The 18,132-nt window shown below is 45.1% G+C and overlaps 1 protein-coding gene and 1 non-coding gene across 6 annotated transcripts; both read right to left on the reverse strand.

Moving 5' to 3' along the window:
- Nucleotides 1-44: 44 nt before the first annotated feature.
- Nucleotides 45-14,635, reverse strand: KHDC4 (KH domain containing 4, pre-mRNA splicing factor). Of its 5 annotated transcripts, none has more exons than XM_074809174.1 (14): nucleotides 14,543-14,635; nucleotides 14,224-14,461; nucleotides 11,929-12,051; nucleotides 11,466-11,545; nucleotides 10,774-10,826; nucleotides 9,711-9,874; nucleotides 9,105-9,316; nucleotides 8,473-8,533; nucleotides 7,585-7,642; nucleotides 7,125-7,378; nucleotides 5,469-5,624; nucleotides 4,346-4,458; nucleotides 2,367-2,458; nucleotides 45-1,414 (listed from the first exon to the last, which is right to left on the reverse strand). In XM_074809174.1, exons 1-14 carry the CDS (start codon nucleotides 14,632-14,634, stop codon nucleotides 1,215-1,217), a joined length of 1,896 nt encoding a protein of 631 aa, XP_074665275.1. In that variant the 5' UTR covers nucleotide 14,635; the 3' UTR covers nucleotides 45-1,214. The 5 variants fall into 5 exon arrangements, 3 of the variants coding, with proteins under 3 accessions (XP_074665275.1, XP_074665274.1, XP_074665276.1); XM_074809173.1 differs by having other exon boundaries at nucleotides 11,929-12,057; XR_012621149.1 differs by having other exon boundaries at nucleotides 1,282-1,414; nucleotides 1,978-2,458; nucleotides 11,929-12,057.
- On the reverse strand, nucleotides 9,413-9,541 carry LOC141916875 (small Cajal body-specific RNA 4). Its single transcript, XR_012621210.1, has one exon.
- Nucleotides 14,636-18,132: the final 3,497 nt, after the last annotated feature.

Raw genomic sequence — 18,132 nt, forward strand, 5'->3', positions numbered from 1 at the left:
GGCTGCACCGAGTCAAACCTCACCCAAAAAAGCAGCAAGCAGCAGAATATTTATACATTTATTTATAATGAAAGTATGGTTCTAATTATTTACAACACATAGGAAAGACAATGTTTGTACAAGTGAGCCAGCAAGGTCTCTCAGTGTGCAGCAACGACACACAAACCCATTTTAAAAACTATTTCTCCCATTTCAAAAGCTGACCAGCGCCTTGTCGCAGTCCCACGCATCACTCCTCCACACGAGAGTTCTTTCTGCAATAGCCCGCCCCGCCAAGAAAGCCTGTGTTGCAGTGCACGTCCGTAACAATCCGACAATTTAGTCCCAGGTTCCACTTCCGCGCTTCAAGGCAAGAGCAACGCCTGCGCTCGGGTCGCCAGCGCCGCAGGGACCCGGCTGTTGCCTGCCTTTTCTTTGTTAAACCACCATGAAACAGAAGGGGTAGAAGTGAGTGAATGAGTTAAGAGATGGGGGAGAACCTCACGAGAAGGAGTTCCATCTGAACTGCTGAATGGGAACAAATCCAGGGGTGATTGGAGAAGATTTAAGTGCCGGTGCTACAGCGCCGTGGGCACCTGGGGATTAGCAGCAGGATGAACCCATCCAAAAAACTGAGCATCCCCCCGCCCTGACATCTGGCTAGAACAAGAAGTTGTAGGGTTAGTAAAACCACATTTTAAAGAAAAACAGTGCGGAGTTACAGGAGATGCTTAAAGTAAAAACAAGAGTTTTAGGAAATGTGATCCTCAAGTTTTTCAGAACTACTGTATATTCCTTCCCTTTGTTGGAAGTCCAAACATTGAAGCCGGGGTCACCATTAGCTCAACAGGACTGCAAACACAGGCTGACAGCAGGAACACTCAATAAAATACGAACACCAGGTGTAGAATGAAGTCAGCGTGACTGACTCTTTCCATTTTTAAATTATCCTGGAAAAATGGGAAACGCAAACCAACAGGCTTCCCTAGTTTCTCTTTACAGTACTTCCCCCATTGTATAAAGGACTAGCCCTGTCAGAATACTTTTTTTTTTTTTTTCACAAAGTCACTGCAGAAATAAGGATTTTAAAAATAATGGAGCCCTTTCAAGGGGGAATACTGAACCTTTAGCTTCTGCAAATGTAAAAACAATGTGTATTTGCAAAGTTCATTCTGTAATATACATGCATTATTGCTAGAGGGGAAAAAAGATGAATGAAAACTCTTTTGCAGCTTTTATGGTGCCATCCAAAATGGCATCTGTTGTTTAGCTCGCTGTTGTGAGGAAGGGTACTGGTATCCCAAACTCCATCCCTGTGAAAAAGTACTTGCGTTTTTATGGCCACCATGTTCCTCCTCTTCATCTGATGAATCTCCAGCATATGCCACTAATCCAAAGCCCTTTTCTGCAGTTTTCATCTTCTTAGCTTGATGATCTAGGAGGGGAAAACAAAACAATCCCCCCAGCCCCCAAGAAGGAAAAATAAAAATAAAGAGATAAAATGCCCCAAAACGAGTTAATAAAAAAAGACGTTAATTGTAAATTGTTAGTTGGACACCATTTTGAGGTCACAAGGCCAATGGTCATCCAAGGTCGAAGGCCACACGAAACAGCACCAGCAACAGCACATGTGATCCATCAGAACCATGTAAGAGAACAGAGAAAGAAGAAAGAAACACACAAAAAAGGTAAAGTTAGCAAATGGGTCTAAGTGATGGCAATTTCACCGTTAAAGAGATAAATACGTAAAGAAAAGTAGAAATTTTGTTTGAAAGAAAGCTAACAGAAGAGCAATCACTGGGACCAATACTGCAGAAAAACTAAGGTTAAACAGGCTACCATGATGTACCTGCAGACCTGAAAGGCACTAAACTAGCAGGAGAGTTAAAATGATCATGTTTTACCAAGTTGCCAATACTTGATGTATTGCCCTAAGAAAGGATGAAATTTGACAGCACTTATTGTTCGCAGACATAACTCATGTCTGTAAATACACACCTGAACCACAACTTCCACCGATACTCCTTAGTGCCTCTAGAGACATCTGTTCACAATGTAAAGCCACATCATATCTGTGTTACAAAACAACCCTATAAGATTCTGTGCCCCAGCTGACTGAAGGGTCTAAAATACCTGACTTTAATCCTGCACTTAATTACACTCTCCTCATTCATGCAGATATTTAGCTTTAAGAGAAGCATCATGTGTGTATAATCACAGCAAACACCTTTTAGAGCAGCACAATACGACCTTTTCACTTAAACAGGGCAGTATAAAGAACAGGCAAAAAAAATAATCACCGATTTAAACAAATGTTAAGAGATCAGTGCAAACTCATTTGGGAAAGGAAACTTGACGTACAAGTATATTTTATTCACTTCACTCACCATGGTTGCCTGGTAAAGACCCCGCACCATTTCTTTCTTCAGATTCCGATTTCATCCCAGTGACAGGAAAAGCTGGCGGAGGCATCAACTGCCTATTTAAACCAATGCAAGCCCTTATTTTTTCTTTTTTAAAACAAGCACAGAGTCAAAGGCAATAGCAAACAAATTTTTAACTCAGTCCTTGACCTGAGGAGTTTAACTTTTAATTGCCTGACTAATCTTAGTGGCCTTCTACAATGGAGTGACTGCATCAGCGGACAAGGGAAGAGCAACGGATGTCACCTACCTGGGCTTCTGAAGGCATTCAGTACTGCCCCCCCAACATTCTTACCTCTAAATGGGAGAGAAATGGGTTCGATGGATGGACTATTAGATGGGTAAGGAACTGGCTGGATGGCCATGTCCAAAGAGTGACAGTCAACGGCTCAGTGTCCAAGTGGAAACCAGTAACAAGTCGTGTCCCTCAAGGGTCCGTACTGGGACCAATACTATTTAATGTCTTCAGTGACAGAGACGGTGGGATCGAGCGCATCGCAGCAGGGCTGCAGATGACCCCACGCTGAGTGGTGCAGTCCAGACATGAGAGGGAAGGGATGTGCCATCCAGAGGGACCCTGACAGGCTTGAGGAGCGGGCCCATGCAAACCTCATGATGTTCAACAAGGCCAAGTGCAAGGTCCTGCACCTGGGTCAGAGCAACCCCCGGTATCAATATGGGCTGGGGGAACGAAGGGATTGAGAGCAGCCCTACGGAGGAGGACTTGGGGATACTGGTGGATGAAAAACTGGACACAAGCCAGCAACATGCACTTGCAGCCCAGAAAGCCAATCACGTCTTGGGCAGCATCAAGGGAAGCGTCTCCAGCAGCCTGAGGGAGGTGATTCTCTTCCTCTACTCTGCTCTGCAGATCCCACCTGGAGCACTGCATCCAGCTCTGGGGCCCCCAGCACAAGAGGGGACCTGTTGGAGCAGGCCCAAAGGAGGCCACAAAAATGATCCAAGGGCAGGAACACCTCTGCTATGAAGAGAGGCTGAGAGAGTTGGGGTTGCTCAGGCTGGAGAAGAGAAGGCTCTGGGGAGACCTTATTACAGCCTTTCAATACCTAAACAGGGCTTATAAGAAAGATGAAGAGACTTTTTACCAAGGCCTGTAGTGACAGGACAAGGGGTAATGGTTTTAAACTAAAAGAGGGAAGATTTAGATTAGATATAAGGAAGAAATTATTTTCTGAATGATAGCAAGACATTAGTTTTCCAGAGAAGTTGTAGATTTCCCCCCTCCCTGGAAGTGTTCAGGGTCAGGTTGGACAAGGCTTTGAGCAACCTGATGTAGTAGATGTCCCTCCCCACGGCAGAGGGGGTGCACTAGATGATCTTTAAAGGTCCCTTCCCACCCAAACCACACTATGAAACAAAGTGCAAGCCCAGCAGTTCTGTGGCTCAATGCACTGGAGTGCCTAAGAAGAGCAGTGATGCCTGATGACTTCCAACAGCTGTGTTGAATTTAGGACTACATACAAGATGGAGAACATCAAAAATGTTACCAATACCCTTGATGTATTTCATAATGGCCAGAAAACAAAAGGGACTATTAAGTAAATCTTTCCCTGAAACTTCAGGCTGCAAAATTTCAAGTTTTAAAACAAATCTGAAAAAAGTTTTAAATTGGAATAATTTAAAGCGTTAAGTGCTAACCTATTTCACAAGAATATCCTGTTATCTCAAGAAATTGGCAAAATACTAGACCCAAAGTAAGAGCATACAGACTCAGGGAAGAGTGGAAATCAAGCTATTTTCATTATGTAACATTAAAAGGTAACCCATGTATCCTTTCTCCTTAAAAAAACCCCACCACAAAAAAACACCCACAAAAGAACAACCCCCAAGTCACAGAAAAGAACATGAAACACAGATCATCTCTGAAATAAGCTTTCCATCAGAAACAGAAAAGGCCTGAACATAATTCTTTCATCACTCACCTGTCCCTCTCTCTCTCCTTTCCTGAGGAACTTGCTGGCTTCGATCCGGCTCCATCGATTTCACTCTGACTGGAGAAGCCTGTACCTAAATTAGTCATATGAATGGGTCCATGCTATGAGCAGAAAAACACACGGCATTAGCAAATCTACAACTACAACATAAGCTATAGCTCCTTAATGATAATGATAGGACACCCAACTTTTCAGAGCATATTGCCAACTAGCAGAAGAAACTACTAATCGCCATTGTTAAACAAAATGCTTTCTCCTAAAAGTACTGAGGGTAACGTAGTAAGAAACATGCCTGAGCACCAATATGGAAGACACCTCATCACCTACTCTACCTTTTCCATAGTTCAGGACAGTAAAGATAGCTGCTTAGTTCAGGGATCAACTTATTGCCTCCTCAGTCTGCTAATTCTGAATACTGCATAGACCTCACGCCACAGTAAACTCTGCCTGAGATATTAATATCAGGTCTAACATACAGGTAGTTCCTTATTGTCTCTGGGCAAAGCTTTAATTAAGGGTTTTTGCCTGTGAGCAGGGGTGTATCATCAGAGAGGCATTTGCAGAAACTCCCTTTTCTCACATATAAGCCTGAAGAACTCAAAATTATTTTTATCAAAATCAACTGTTTAACATTTGCTATCTTAAAAAAAAAAATTAAAATCAATCTCTTAAAACTAGGCTTCTTGAAATCCTCTCAAGTGCAACCTGCAAGAAAGGTAAACGGGAAAATCTAGAAGTTATTACCACATTTCCCTCCCACCCCTCAAAACAAGCCCACCCAAAAGACCCACAGAAAACCAAACAAAAACCCAACTGATCTCCCTTTAAACTAGCCAGTAACACGCTATTGTCATCTCTTTGACCTGAACGCACCGCTTCATGAAAGACTGAGGGTTTGGAAAGCAAGCTGCCAACGAATCAAGTCAGCCACGGTTTAAGAACAGTGCATCCACTCAAAGAAACCAAAGCGTGGTCTCAACGTTTTGTAACGATTGCTGCCATCGGCCAAAGGTCTTGCATGACTGTTGCCCAATAAACTGTGCTAAGAACAATCTCTCTCCAGCCAAGTTCCGTTTTGGTGAATGAAGTAAAACTGCCGATTTTATTCCACCTGATATCCCAGCAGTCCTGACTCTCTCTCATCTGGCAGTTCCTCAGTGAAGCGTCTCTTTTGACCTTGGGGATGGGGTTGGACTTGTGGCTGTGTACCAGTCGGCATGGTGGTTTTTACTGGGGCAGCAGGAAGAAAAGGGCCGCTCAGTGGACTCTGGCATACAGAAGTTGAAAACAAAAAACACAAGAAAATTTGATAATATGCATATCAAGTATTAATTTAATGCAGAGTTTCATACATAGAAGCAGAACACACAACTAGTTTCTCTTTGCAGAACCTAAGAGAAGCTAAAAGGAAATTCACAACTTAAAGATAAAACAAGTATTTCATTTCATTAAACAAGTATTTCAATCCCACAGCATTCTCCTGGTGAAAGTGGCTGCTTGTGGCTTGGATGGGCACACGCTTCGCTGGGTAAAAAACTGGCTGATGGCTGGGCCCAAAGAGTGGTGGGGAACGGAGTTAAATCCGGTTGGCGGCCGGTCACGAGTGGTGTCCCCCAGGGCTGGGTTTTGGGGCCACTCCTGTTTAACATCTTTATTGATGATCTCTAGATGAGGGTATTGAATGCACCGTCTGTAAGTTTGCAGACGACACCAAGTTGGGTGGGAGTGTTGATCTGCTCGAGGGTAGGGAGGCTCTGCAGAGGGATTTGGACAGGCTGGAGCGATGGGCTGAGGCCAACTGTAGGAGTTTTAGTAAGGCCCAAATGCCGGGTGCTGCCCTTGGGCCACAACAACCCCCAGCAGGGCTACAGGCCTGAGGAGGAGTGGCTGGAGAGCTGCCAGTCAGAGAGGGACCTGGGGGTGTTGATTGACAGCCGGCTGAACATGAACCAGCAGTGTGCCCAGGGGGCCAAGAAGGCCAATGGCATCCTGGCTTGTACCAGCACTGGCGTGGCCAGCAGGGACAGGGAAGGGATCTTGCTCCTGTACTTGGCACTGGGGAGGCCGCCCCTCAATTACTGTGTTCAGTTTTGGGCCCCTCACTCCAAAAAGGCCCTTGAATGACTCGAGTGGGTCCAGAGAAGGGCAACGGAGCTGGTGCAGGGTCTGGAGCACAGGTCTGATGGGGAGCAGCTGAGGGAACTGGGGGGGTTTAGTGTGGAGAAGAGGAGGTTGAGGGGAGACCTCCTGGCCCTCTGCAACTCCCTGAAAGGAGGGTGCAGAGAGCTGGGGACGAGTCTCTTTAACCAAGTAACAAGTGATAAGACAAGAGGGAATGGCCTCAAATTGCGCCAGGGAAGGTTTAGACTGGATATTAGGAAGTATTTCTTTACAGAACGGGTAGTCAGGCGTTGGAATGGGCTGCCCAGGGAGGTGGTGGAGTCCCCATCCCTGGAGGTGTTTAAGAGTAAAGTTGACTTAGTGCTTAGGGATATGCTGTAGTTGGGAACTGTCGGTGTTAGGTCAATGGTTGGACTGGATGATCTTTTAGGTCTTTTCCAACCTAGACGATTCTGTGATTCTGATTTTTAGGATGCTCCCACCTCAAACTCATCGCTATCGCTACCTACATAGCTGCATCACAGCCTGTGGTAACACCCTAAAGCAGCATTCTCCATCTGGAACTACTTCAAGTATTTTATTGTTAGTGAAGAAACAGCTTAGTAAATTGACAATTATAGGGCAAATAATTAATCTGTGGCAGTACCTGGCCAGTGCTGGCTGGAGGCTGTACTTGTGATATAGGATATTGCGTTGGCACCGGTGGCACTCCCGTGGGCAGCGTCGTTAGGACTCCAGGTGCCAGTGGCACTGCAGGTGGTACCATGCCTGGGACACCGTACGGCGGCTGAACTGGTTGTTGAGGAGGGGGAACAACAGGATAACCAGACTGATACCCGTTGGAAGGGTAATAGGATGGCTGGGAAGGTACGCTATTTATAGCGGCAGGCTGCGTGAAGCCTGGGGAGAGAAGGGAAAAAAGGGTCATCGTCAGTTCAGTCAAGAGTCACAAAAACATCAAATTTAATTACCAAATGTAAAAGAAGCTGGACTCCTTTTCGACTGAAGGACTTAGACTTCCACAGGTAAATAAATTCCACAAAACTAAGTGTAAGAACAGCTCTGCAGAACGCAAGTTCAAAGACTTCATTATTGCTAACGTTTACCTGCTAAGGGTACTGCAGTGGTTATCTGATTCACAAACCGGGAGTATTCAGCATGAACCTACAAAGAATTTTCAAAGATTAGACAACAAACATCTATTTACTATATTAACCTTTTGCAGGTAAAAAGGCATCTTACCATGCATCCCTGTAAAACCATAAGGGGACTTTGATTACAGAACATATTATGCACAAAGACAGCAACAATCCAAACAAAAACTGAAAACAAAAACCCACTGACCAAAACCCCACTGAACATCCCACTAATCCGTCTCTGTGACGGATTTGTGTGAAATACAGGATAATCTTTCACAGAAAATAGTGGCAAATTAATTACTTCAGTAGAGACAAAATACTCAAAGAATCTAAAAGCTTCTGTGTATTTTTCAAAGAGACTTTGTAGCCCATACTGAATTATCAATACTAACAGAGAGACTGTCTCACAGGATTTTACTCTATTATTTACTCTCATGTAAGAAAAGCTAAGAAATTAATTTTCTATGAGTACATGCGAGGGATTTTCTAAAATTTTTTTGGTATAAGTCACTTTAGGAAAGATAAAGCAGACAGCGTGGCTCTGGACAACGTTTAGAACTAATGCAAGGGAAGCTACAGCTATCAGAAAAAAAAAAAAAAAGCAGGATTCCGTTATGTTTGCATCCAGACAATCCCCTGCCCCTCACCCCCAGTTCTGCTCAGGAATTCCTCAGAATTCCACTACTACAGCTCCATCCTGAGAAACATTTATTCACTATACAAAACTTAAACAGCAGTACTTAGAAGGAAAAACCTAGTTAGAACACATGCTGAGAGCATGAAAAAAATCATTAGCCAGGCACACACTAAAGCTACGACAGGTCCCGATATCTCATATTTGTAAGAGCTACTCACGGTTTGCAATAGATTCTCACACAGCTTTTTAGCAGCTGCCAAACCTTCTGGCTTTGGGTGACTGAAAACATACACAAAAAAACCCCTCATAAGCACAAATGTTTCTGCCAAATTTGGGAGCCACTTCTTTCATCAGCAACCTGCTGTCAGATCTTATCCCTTTAACGAGCGATCGGTCACCTCAACAGGACTCTAGCAGCTCTGCAGCTATTTAGTACAATAGTGAACAAAAGCAACAAGTATTTATTTTCTACATGAAAATTCAGGTTAGTCTAAATACTGCAAGAATCAAGCACAGACCACTGACTTGACTGGTCAACGCATTTTCTGTTCTTCTCTCAAGGTTCAGCATCGCAACCCAAGCCCGAAAAGAACACAGCTTTACTGTGCTCCCAATAAAAGCAATACCTATGGTTGAGCACCACTTTACACCACATCACCATACTGTTGATAGCATTATGACTTTAGAGAGATCTCTATTAAAATAAAAGTCAGGTTCAAAAGCTATTTCATTTGTATTAAATCAGTCAGGATTAACAATTCCCCACACTGATTAACCATTGAGCTATATTCATGGCAATGGGTCACTGGGATTTTTTTTTTTTTTTAATTTTTTTAAAAACCCCTCATACCTGATGTAGATGTACATGGGTTCAAAAGCTTCTCTGCCTGATGCTGGTTCTATGCAACCTGAGCCTTTCCCACGAAGAAAGACTTTGGCCCCCGTTTCAATCTGGATGTGCTGCAAGTAGGAGCAACCAGGCCCTTCCACCTTCTCCTTCACATTAAATGTAGGTACAGCGTGTTCCAGACCAACAAATAACTTGTCCTGAACATAATGCATCTGTAAATGTAACAGTGAAAGCTTATTATTTCACTCTCAGAATTAGGATGTTCATTTCACTGGAGGTCAGAAATCTTGTTCCTATGAGAGTCAGTTAAGTGTCAGATGGCACAGTCAGCCCTGGGCTTTTCTGTAAGCAGGACTGCTCTCTCCATCCCTTTTCTTTTAGGAGGCTACTGTCATCTGAGTCTCACTCTTCAGACTCAGTCTGATTAATCCTCCAGTTTTCACAACACACATGGGGTTTTTTTGGGGTGTTTTTTTTGTTTTGGGGTTTGTTTTGTGGGGTTTTTTGTTTGTTTTTTAATAAATAGCACATTACATGTATACTTTGTAATAAGTAAATCTGGTAATCAGTGATATTCAATGAAATTCACATAAATTAATTACTCACCCCTGACTGGAATGGAGGTTTCTGGCCAACTGCTGGAGACAACTGAGTAATAGGGGCTGGCTGGTGATAGACAGTAACTGTAGCTCCATTGAATGTCGGACTAGAACCTGTGGCTGCTTTCACTACTCCATTAGTAATTATCTCTTTAATTCGATTAACAGCTCCTAGTTGACAGAATATGAAATTCATTTATACTTTAGCCCTTGTCAACTGCTGAGATTAACCAAATCATGAAATGATTAGGTTACTTTCCCATATTCTGTGACAGCAGATCTACAGGCAAAAAGATTGCATCTGATGGCACAGCCCGATACAGCATTCTGGGATTGGATCACAGAGGTTGGCAACAAGCATCAGGGTTCTTTCTCCACCCCCACCCTGATAAAGTTTAGGCTAATATACACAGGTGGGCAGTTTTAGCCCACACATTTTAGAAAATGCTCAAAACATCTACATTAACCCTGCACAGAATTGACATCTGTGTGAATGAGCAAACTAACACATGGAAAATTGTTTATTGGCTGTGGAAATTGAAGTGGATACATGTGGGCAGCTTCAAGTTTCAAGAGACAACTGAAGGTAAGCCCGTGAACTGATACACAGAACAAACAAATCCTGAACAGTTTATAGTTTTCTTTTTTTTTTTTTTCAGCAGACATATGCAAGACAGAAGTTCTTTGTGCTTCTAATAGAAATGTAGATATTTCACAAAAATGTTCATGTTTGTACATTAAAGGGAAGGTCGCCCTGTCACACACATTGTAATGGGATCTCAGCATGTCATCAGTGAATAAACTCATGTGTAAGAGTTGTATCTGCCTAGGAACACCACCCACTCCCCCCCACCTTCCTTGCAGTCTATCAAAAGTTTTAGATTCATGACTAATGCAGTACACAGCACTTTTAAGATCTCTGCTCAGAACTACCCAACATCAACATTTAAATGGGGTCTGTTATCAACGCCGAGGTATTTATAGTACAAATCCACACCAGTCAAAGCCCCTTAGTAAAACCCTTTTATCACAAATAATGAGAGAAAAAGGAGAATGCTTTGTACACTTACTGTCAACCAATTCCCGTGTCTGACCCTGGACATGAAGATACAAAGGACGATCTCTGGAAAGGAAATGACAAATATTCCATTAAACCCACAGAGAACACACAATAATCTATTCAATCTAATTATATTACAGTCATCTAGAGGCATAATATCTTCCATAAAGATTTGAAATACTCTTCAAATAAAGAAGTAAATAAGTATTAATTGAATATCACAGTGCTCAGTAAGCAAAGCTTTGCACTGAAAACTAAAAAGATTCAGAAGTGATTTACTTGATGACTTATTAAAGTTATACCAGTGAAAACTTTAATTTGCCTGTCCCCATGAAAGGTCAGCTAACTAAAAGCACTGAGTCTAGGAAATATTATCTCTCTCTGTAATTGGAAAGTTGCCCATTCTCAGCAAAATGCACAAGAGATCCAGTATAGCATCCAGTCGGAAGAAGTTCAGCACAGTCTGATCCATCACGTTTGTGGTTTGGTTGGTTTTTATTTCGCCCCATCACTATCAAGCAGGGAGGAAAGCAGCTACGCAGTCAGTACTGTCATAACGGCAAACATCCGAAACACTCCACGGTCAATTCACTCTGGCACCCAAACGTGACACTGCTCGTGAAAAACAAACCAAACAAAAACCCCACCGCTTGGCCACCCGATGAGGAAAAAAGCAAAATCCCAAAAAAAAGAAATACAAACCCAGGTCCCACTTTTGCCTTCTCTTCTGCAGTCATGAATCTCCCTCGAGTAGAGACAGCTGCTCCACTCAGTCGACTTATCTATAAACAATTTTAGAAACCCAGTGACAAGTTTACCAATAATAAAGCACACACAAAAAAACCCAAAGTGGTTTAAGGTATGTTGTTGTATAAAAAGTTATAATAAATATAATAAAAATTAATGACCAGAAGTCATTAACAAAGTGGTAGGAGAATGAATGGTGCCTGCTAAAGGATACTAGCTACGGTACTACCTTACCTCATCACACGACATTTTATTGAACAAACCAACAAACTACTAAACAAAGTGTCTTAGAAAACAGGAATTTTGTAAAAAGAGTAAACAACCACTGAATATAGTTTATTGCAAGCTCTTTTAACTTTACAAACAGCTACAAACGTGCTGCCAAGCCTAAAATACCAGACGTAGATCCTGAACATACCTCATCCTGAGTCTGTCCTCTCGTCAGCAGGTTTCTGCACGTGAGGGGGACATCATTGATTTCTACCTCTGCCACCACAAGGTCATCTTTGCTTTTACTTGTAGCCGGACCTTTTCCCAGAGCCTGCAGCTTCAAAGACAACCGTTGCAAAAGACCAGCGGTTGGAAAGCAGAGGAAAATGATGTAATAAACAAACTGACCCTAGTATACTCTAGAGGTGAATATCCTTTTCATTCTCCCCTCTCAGCTGTCGAGCCCAAAAGCTTTACAAATATTAGCAGAAAGCACATAATATCTACTACTTAATAACATTTTAATATAGTAATTACTGTTTCCATTCTATAAACAGAGAAACGGATTTAGAACTAAGCTGAAAAGTTGCTCAAACAGAATGTGAGGCATTCTACACTTGCATTGACATCTCTGACAAATCTGTGAGACTAATAAAACATGTAATTCATACTTCTCTCAACTCCCCTTACACAAACAATTTCTGTTCAAGACCTAAACTCATCTACACTATGACTACACTTCCCCTCCCCCCCCTTCTTTTTTTACAAAAAGGACATATTTTGTGTCAGTATCTAAGTGCTAAGAAAGAAAAAGCCACAGAGTCACAACAGATTCACAAGATATGACAGGAGAGCTGGAGTTACAACAAAGACCTTACAGCTTTTTCCACTTATAAAGGGTTAGATAGTACATCCTTCTAAAAATTCTGAAATGTTTTTGGGGACATAAGCATAACCCAAAGCTCTATAAAAAGAGAACCTTCCAATAACATCCAAAAGGTATCCACCTACTCTCATAAGTATCACGTGAAGCATGGCACTCACATGAGAGCCAGAAGGCAGCTACAGGGGGACACAAGCCTAATGCATTGTACATGCGTTCTACTTCTCCATTCCTTCCATCCTTTTTTTGTTAAAAAGTACATTCACTAACTTTCAGGCTCCTTAATTTTCATTTGCTCACTATCTGAAGTGCCATCAGAGTTAATTACTCTGGAAATGTTATCACTGAACATTTCCTAACAAAAGCAACACACACAAAAAAAACGATCCCATGTGCAGATTAATTAACTGGTTAAGTGGTTCCCGCAGCAATACGGTGTCACAGGGCGCCAGAATGCCACCAGAGCTTATGGAAAAAACATAGATGGAAGAATGAGACACCACAATATCTTTCAGTTTTCAGGTGTCTCAAACTGCCAGTCAGTGAACAGACTTTACTGTCACCTGGTACAACTACGGAGGCTCCCTGAAACCAAGCCACATGTTCTTCAACGCTGAAAAATTCACATCCTCAGGTGGATGTTATGTACTGAGAAGCAGACACCATCGTGCAGCAAAGGGGTAAATCCACCCAGGGTTGCTGATAGCAACGATCAAAGAAACACTCGCTACTAAACCTCACATATTGCAAAGGCTCCAATGATCTTTTCAGATACAGAACCTACAGAGAACCAACTACAGAGAATATGTGACAGGGCACACCTGCCACTCTTCTATTATCTGTGAACAAATCCAATGACAAAATGAATACTCATTTTGATGCCACCTCACAAGGTAAACCCTTAGAACATAATTGGCAAGTCCCACCAATACTATGCATGTGAAAAAGATACAACAGCCATGAAAACATACTCTTCTTGTTAACTTTGTATTTGAACAGGTCTGGAAGGAAACCCAAAACAGTCTTTTAAACTCGGCTCCAGCATAAGCTAACAACATGCAGAACAGCAAGACTGTTCCTGTTACTGAAACTCAAAACCAGCCTTTAAGTCACACTTGCTTTAGAATAGAAAAGTCTAGTTGGAAGAGGCCTACAACAATCGTCTAGTCCAAGTGCCTGACTAAAGCTCAGGTCAGGGCTGACCAGAAGCTGACCAAGATGCTTAGAACCTGGACATAGGGCTTTTACTGACAACTAGTTTAAGCACGAAAATAGTTTGATCTCATATTTTAAACTGGCTGTTTTATACAGTTTTTGCATTGGCTAGACTACTTAGAAAATACTTCAGAGAAGAGTTTACCATCTTCCTACAGATCACTTAGGTTAAGCCTTATGGACTGACCTCACAGCTATGACACTGTTTCATTGTTTGGAAAAAAATTTTTAAAAAGGTTTTCCGATTGTTTTTTTGTTATATCCTACTTCACGATGCAAACCTCCATCATTTCCCCTTATCAGTGACAACTACTCCGACTAATACAGGTCGCAGCCTCCAGAAAACAGAGTGACACCCACCCTCGCGCATCAGCCCCGGGCCTGGCGGTCCCCCCGGGCACCCACCTTGTCCGCCGTGCTGGGCGCCGGCTTCAATTTCCCTTTGGCCATTAACATCGCGTTGATTTTGGCGGCCACGGCCGCAGCCGCATCCAGCGCTCCCGAAGGGGCTGCGGAGCTCTCGGAGCCCGCCACAGCGGAGCCGCCATCTCCGCCGCCGGGAAAGGGGCGCCCGGGCAGCGGCGCGGTGCCGGGGAGCAGGAAGGCGGGGGCCGGGCCGGGCTGGTCCCACTTACTGCGGCGCCTGGAAAAGAGAGAAGCCTCAGCCCCGGCCGCCCCGCCGCGCCCAGACCCTTCTCCGGCGGCGCCCGCGGCCCAGCCTCACCCGCCGGCGGCCCCCGCGTCGCGCTGCCCTCCGCCACCCGCTGACATGGCTCCGGCCCGGCTCCGCCGCCTCCGCGCCAGACGCAGCGTCATTTCCGGCCTCGCGGCCGCCTCCAAACGCCCCTTCCGGCCGTTGCCAGGGGGACGGCGCGGGGGGGGCGCTGAGCGCGGCTGCGGGCCCGGGGCCAGCGGGGGGGGCCTGCCTGGTCTGCAGCACCCGTGGATAGCGTGACAGAAAAAATATAAGAGATAAAAAAAAAAAAGAGAGGAAGTCTCTGTGCCCCAGGCTCATGTCCCGTGCCATTGCTTTGGCCTTTTTCCTACTTAAGGCAGGGCCCTTCCAGGGCTTTCCCTTGCCTAGCAAAAGCAGCGCTGCGTACCTCCCCAGCACCCCTGAAGCACAGCAAATAAAAGAAAAAAACTACAGAAAGCTTTCACTGCTACAGCCCATGCATAGCGCAAGGGACCCAGCAGGTCAGCAGCGCTCAGGTCCCGGGTCCTGGCATGGGACACCAAACCCACTCTAAGGAGCGCTGGAAAAACAATAAACTTACAGTCAGCAACTTCTCTACCATGTATGGAGACTTGTTGAGGCTTAGTAAAAAGTCTTCACAAAAGAAGCAACTGTTTTTTTCCCAGTAAAACTCTGGTGCCCACAGTCACAAAGGACATTTAACTCTTTAACCAAGTAGTAAGCGCCAGGCCAAGAGGGAATGGCCTCAAGCTGCGCCAGGGCAGGGTCAGACTGGCTCTTAGGAAGGATTTCTTTGCAGAAGGGGTTGTTGGGCGTTGGAATGGGCTGCCCAGGGCAGGGGGGGAGTCCCCATCCCTGGAGGGGTTGAAGAGTTGGGTTGACCCAGCGCTGAGGGATCTGGTGGAGTTGGGAACGGTCAGGGTGAGGTTCATGGTGGGGCTGGAGGAGCTTCGAGGGCTTTTCCAACCCAGATGATTCTGTGACATCCCATTTTCCTCCCTCCACTCCAGTTCCATACTCTGCACTGTGACCATGACACAGATACCACTTTATCGCTGTACAGTGTGGATGGAATTGTAGACTTTCTCCAAGGAATTAAAGATCAGTTTAACTGATGAAAGTCCTGCGTGTGGTATGTGGAGGCAGGAATAGGCAGCAGAGGGAATTCCAGCTGGCCTGGCTCTAGCTGGTCCTTTGTCATCTGGCGGTGTTCCCCCAAGTAGGCACCTCTCACAAAATGCTTCAGCTCCCTTTTCCTACAGCCCAGCTGTTTGATGCTCCAGTTTGCCTGCTCGCTGTCCCTGGCAGCTATGCCACAATTCGCTTGCCTGTGGCAAGGCGAATTCTTCTCGCTAAAGCAGCAGGACAGAAACATTTCCCTGGGAAAACTGGGTGGTGTTTCAAGGGCTCCCCCAGGTGGGAAACCTCTCACAAACCATGCTCCCCTCCCATGCCTTCAGCTCGAGTCTACACTTTTTATTTAATACATTTATTTTATGCAGAAGCGGGGCCCAGATCCACTGAGCTTGATATAGTATACTTCACATTTGCTAGTAGCCACGGTTAATGATTATGCTAGTAGCTATAGTGACCATATGGGAACAATTGCTAGGTCAAGGAAGAAGAACAAGCTTTGATCTCCAAATCCCAGAAAATAGGTAGAACATCCTGCACCATGTCTGGGATTGTTTTTAGGATGAATTACTTGAGAACTTGGCCAAGTGACTATTCGCTTACTTAACTTCGCAATGAAACCAACTTTTAAGTGCCCCTAAACTCAACTGTCTTCATTATAATGCTAAAAAACACACTCAGCGGTCAAAAAGACCCCTGCCCAGGTTAAGGCCCTTCCCCAGTGCATGCATAGTTTTAGAAGGATGAGGTAAGCCCTATTATAATTATATGGCAATCACAAACCAGTTAGTACCTAATAGGCATGTTATGGAAAAGTACTAACTTCCGATTTTTGTGTATAAAAGGAGCAGGAAAACTTGCTGTTGGTGTGCTTCAGTTGTGGAAAAGTTCACTGAGCACCCAGGCCTGAATAAATACAATCTCTCTCCCGACCAGGTAATTGCACACCAGGCACAAATCTGCTTTTCGGGTAATAAGCTGACCAAGGGATCATAAAGCTGTGCACGTTTCCTGCTGCTTGGAGAAGAGCTTCAGGTGGAGCTGGTCCCCTTGAAGGCCAAGTGTATCTGGAAGCCAAGTGTCCTGGCCTCCCATCTTCCCACAGACACCCTCACCCTGGCCGGCTGCTCTTTACAGAATCACAGAATCATCTAGGTTGGAAAGGACCTTGAAGATCATCTAGTCCAACTGTTAACCTAGCATTGGCAGTTTCCAACTACACCAGATCCCTCAGCGCTATGTCGACCCTACTCTTAAACACCTCCAGGGATGGGGACTCCACCACCTCCCTGGGCAGCCCATTCCAATGCCCAACAACCTCTTCTGGAAAGAAATACTTCCTAATATCTAGTCTAAACCTTCCCTGGCACAACTTGAGGCCATTCCCTCTTGTCTTATCACTTGTTACATGGTTAAAGAGACTCGTCCCCCCTCTCTGCACCCTCCTTTCAGGGAGTTGCAGAGGGCCAGGAGGTCTCCCCTCAGCCTCCTCTTCTCCACACTAAACCCCCCCAGTTCCCTCAGCCGCTCCCCATCAGACCTGTGCTCCAGACCCTGCACCAGCTCCGTTGCCCTTCTCTGGACACGCTCGAGTCATTCAATGGCCTTTTTGGAGTGAGGGGCCCAAAACTGAACCCACTCATCGAGGGGCGGCCTCCCCAGTGCCGAGCCCAGGGCTCACATCCCTTCCCTGTCCCTGCTGGCCACGCCAGTGCTGGTACAAGCCAGGATGCCATTGGCCTTCTTGGCCCCCTGGGCACACTGCTGGTTCATTACCAATCCCCCCCAGGTCCCTCTCTGACTGGCAGCTCTCCAGCCACTCCTCCCCAGGCCTGTAGCCCTGCTGGGGGCTGTTGTGGCCCAAGGGCAGCACCCGGTATTTGGCTTTAGTGAAACTCCCCCAGTTGGCCTCAGCCCATCACTCCAGCCTGTAACTTTATTTTTGTTTTGTTTGTGATTTGGGAATTGGGCATATGGACCATCCCACTGCTGCCAGAAGTGTGGGGAGGGAATGTAGCCGCTGTCAATGGCTGCACATCGATGCAAATTTTGGTTGTAATGACCCCAAAATCCAGACGCTGCCACCGTCAGCTGCCATGGCACCCACACAACACAGCCTGGGATCAAGCACAGCGCTTGTGTTGAACAGGGAGGTAAAACCAGTTTGGAAGGGAAAAGGTCTTCACGTCTAACCTGCTGGCTGAGACTGCAATCTCACTAAAACCTCTTCTTCACATTGAAGCATAAATCGCATTGACATAAAGCCTCCACACTGGCTTAAAAACGCTTCTGTGAACCGCAGCTGTGAATGCCTTTTGTATTTAGTTAGGCTGAAGAGCTGAGAGGCACCGCCTCGCTTTAACCCGCGAGCGGAGTTTAAATTAAAGCCCAGCTTGGCGCGGCGGCGCTGCGCACGGCCCGCAGGGCGCGAACCCTCCCTTTGCGCACGGCCCCTTCCCCTCCACAGCAGAGGGCGGGTGACC

This window comes from Strix aluco, chromosome 30 (genome assembly GCF_031877795.1).
Source record: "Strix aluco isolate bStrAlu1 chromosome 30, bStrAlu1.hap1, whole genome shotgun sequence".
NCBI classification, from domain to species: domain Eukaryota; kingdom Metazoa; phylum Chordata; class Aves; order Strigiformes; family Strigidae; genus Strix; species Strix aluco.

Bases quoted from the DNA above. Each gene is read 5' to 3' on its own strand.
- KHDC4 (XM_074809173.1), bottom strand. From the start codon at position 14,634: ATGACGCTGCGTCTGGCGCGGAGGCGGCGGAGCCGGGCCGGAGCCATG. The intron at 7,379-7,584 runs GTAAACGTTAGC...TTCTCTCCCCAG, and splicing joins CACTGCAGTACCCTTAGCAG to GCTTCACGCAGCCTGCCGCT. The intron at 1,415-2,366 runs GTGAGTGAAGTG...TTCCCCTCCTAG, and splicing joins GTCTTTACCAGGCAACCATG to ATCATCAAGCTAAGAAGATG.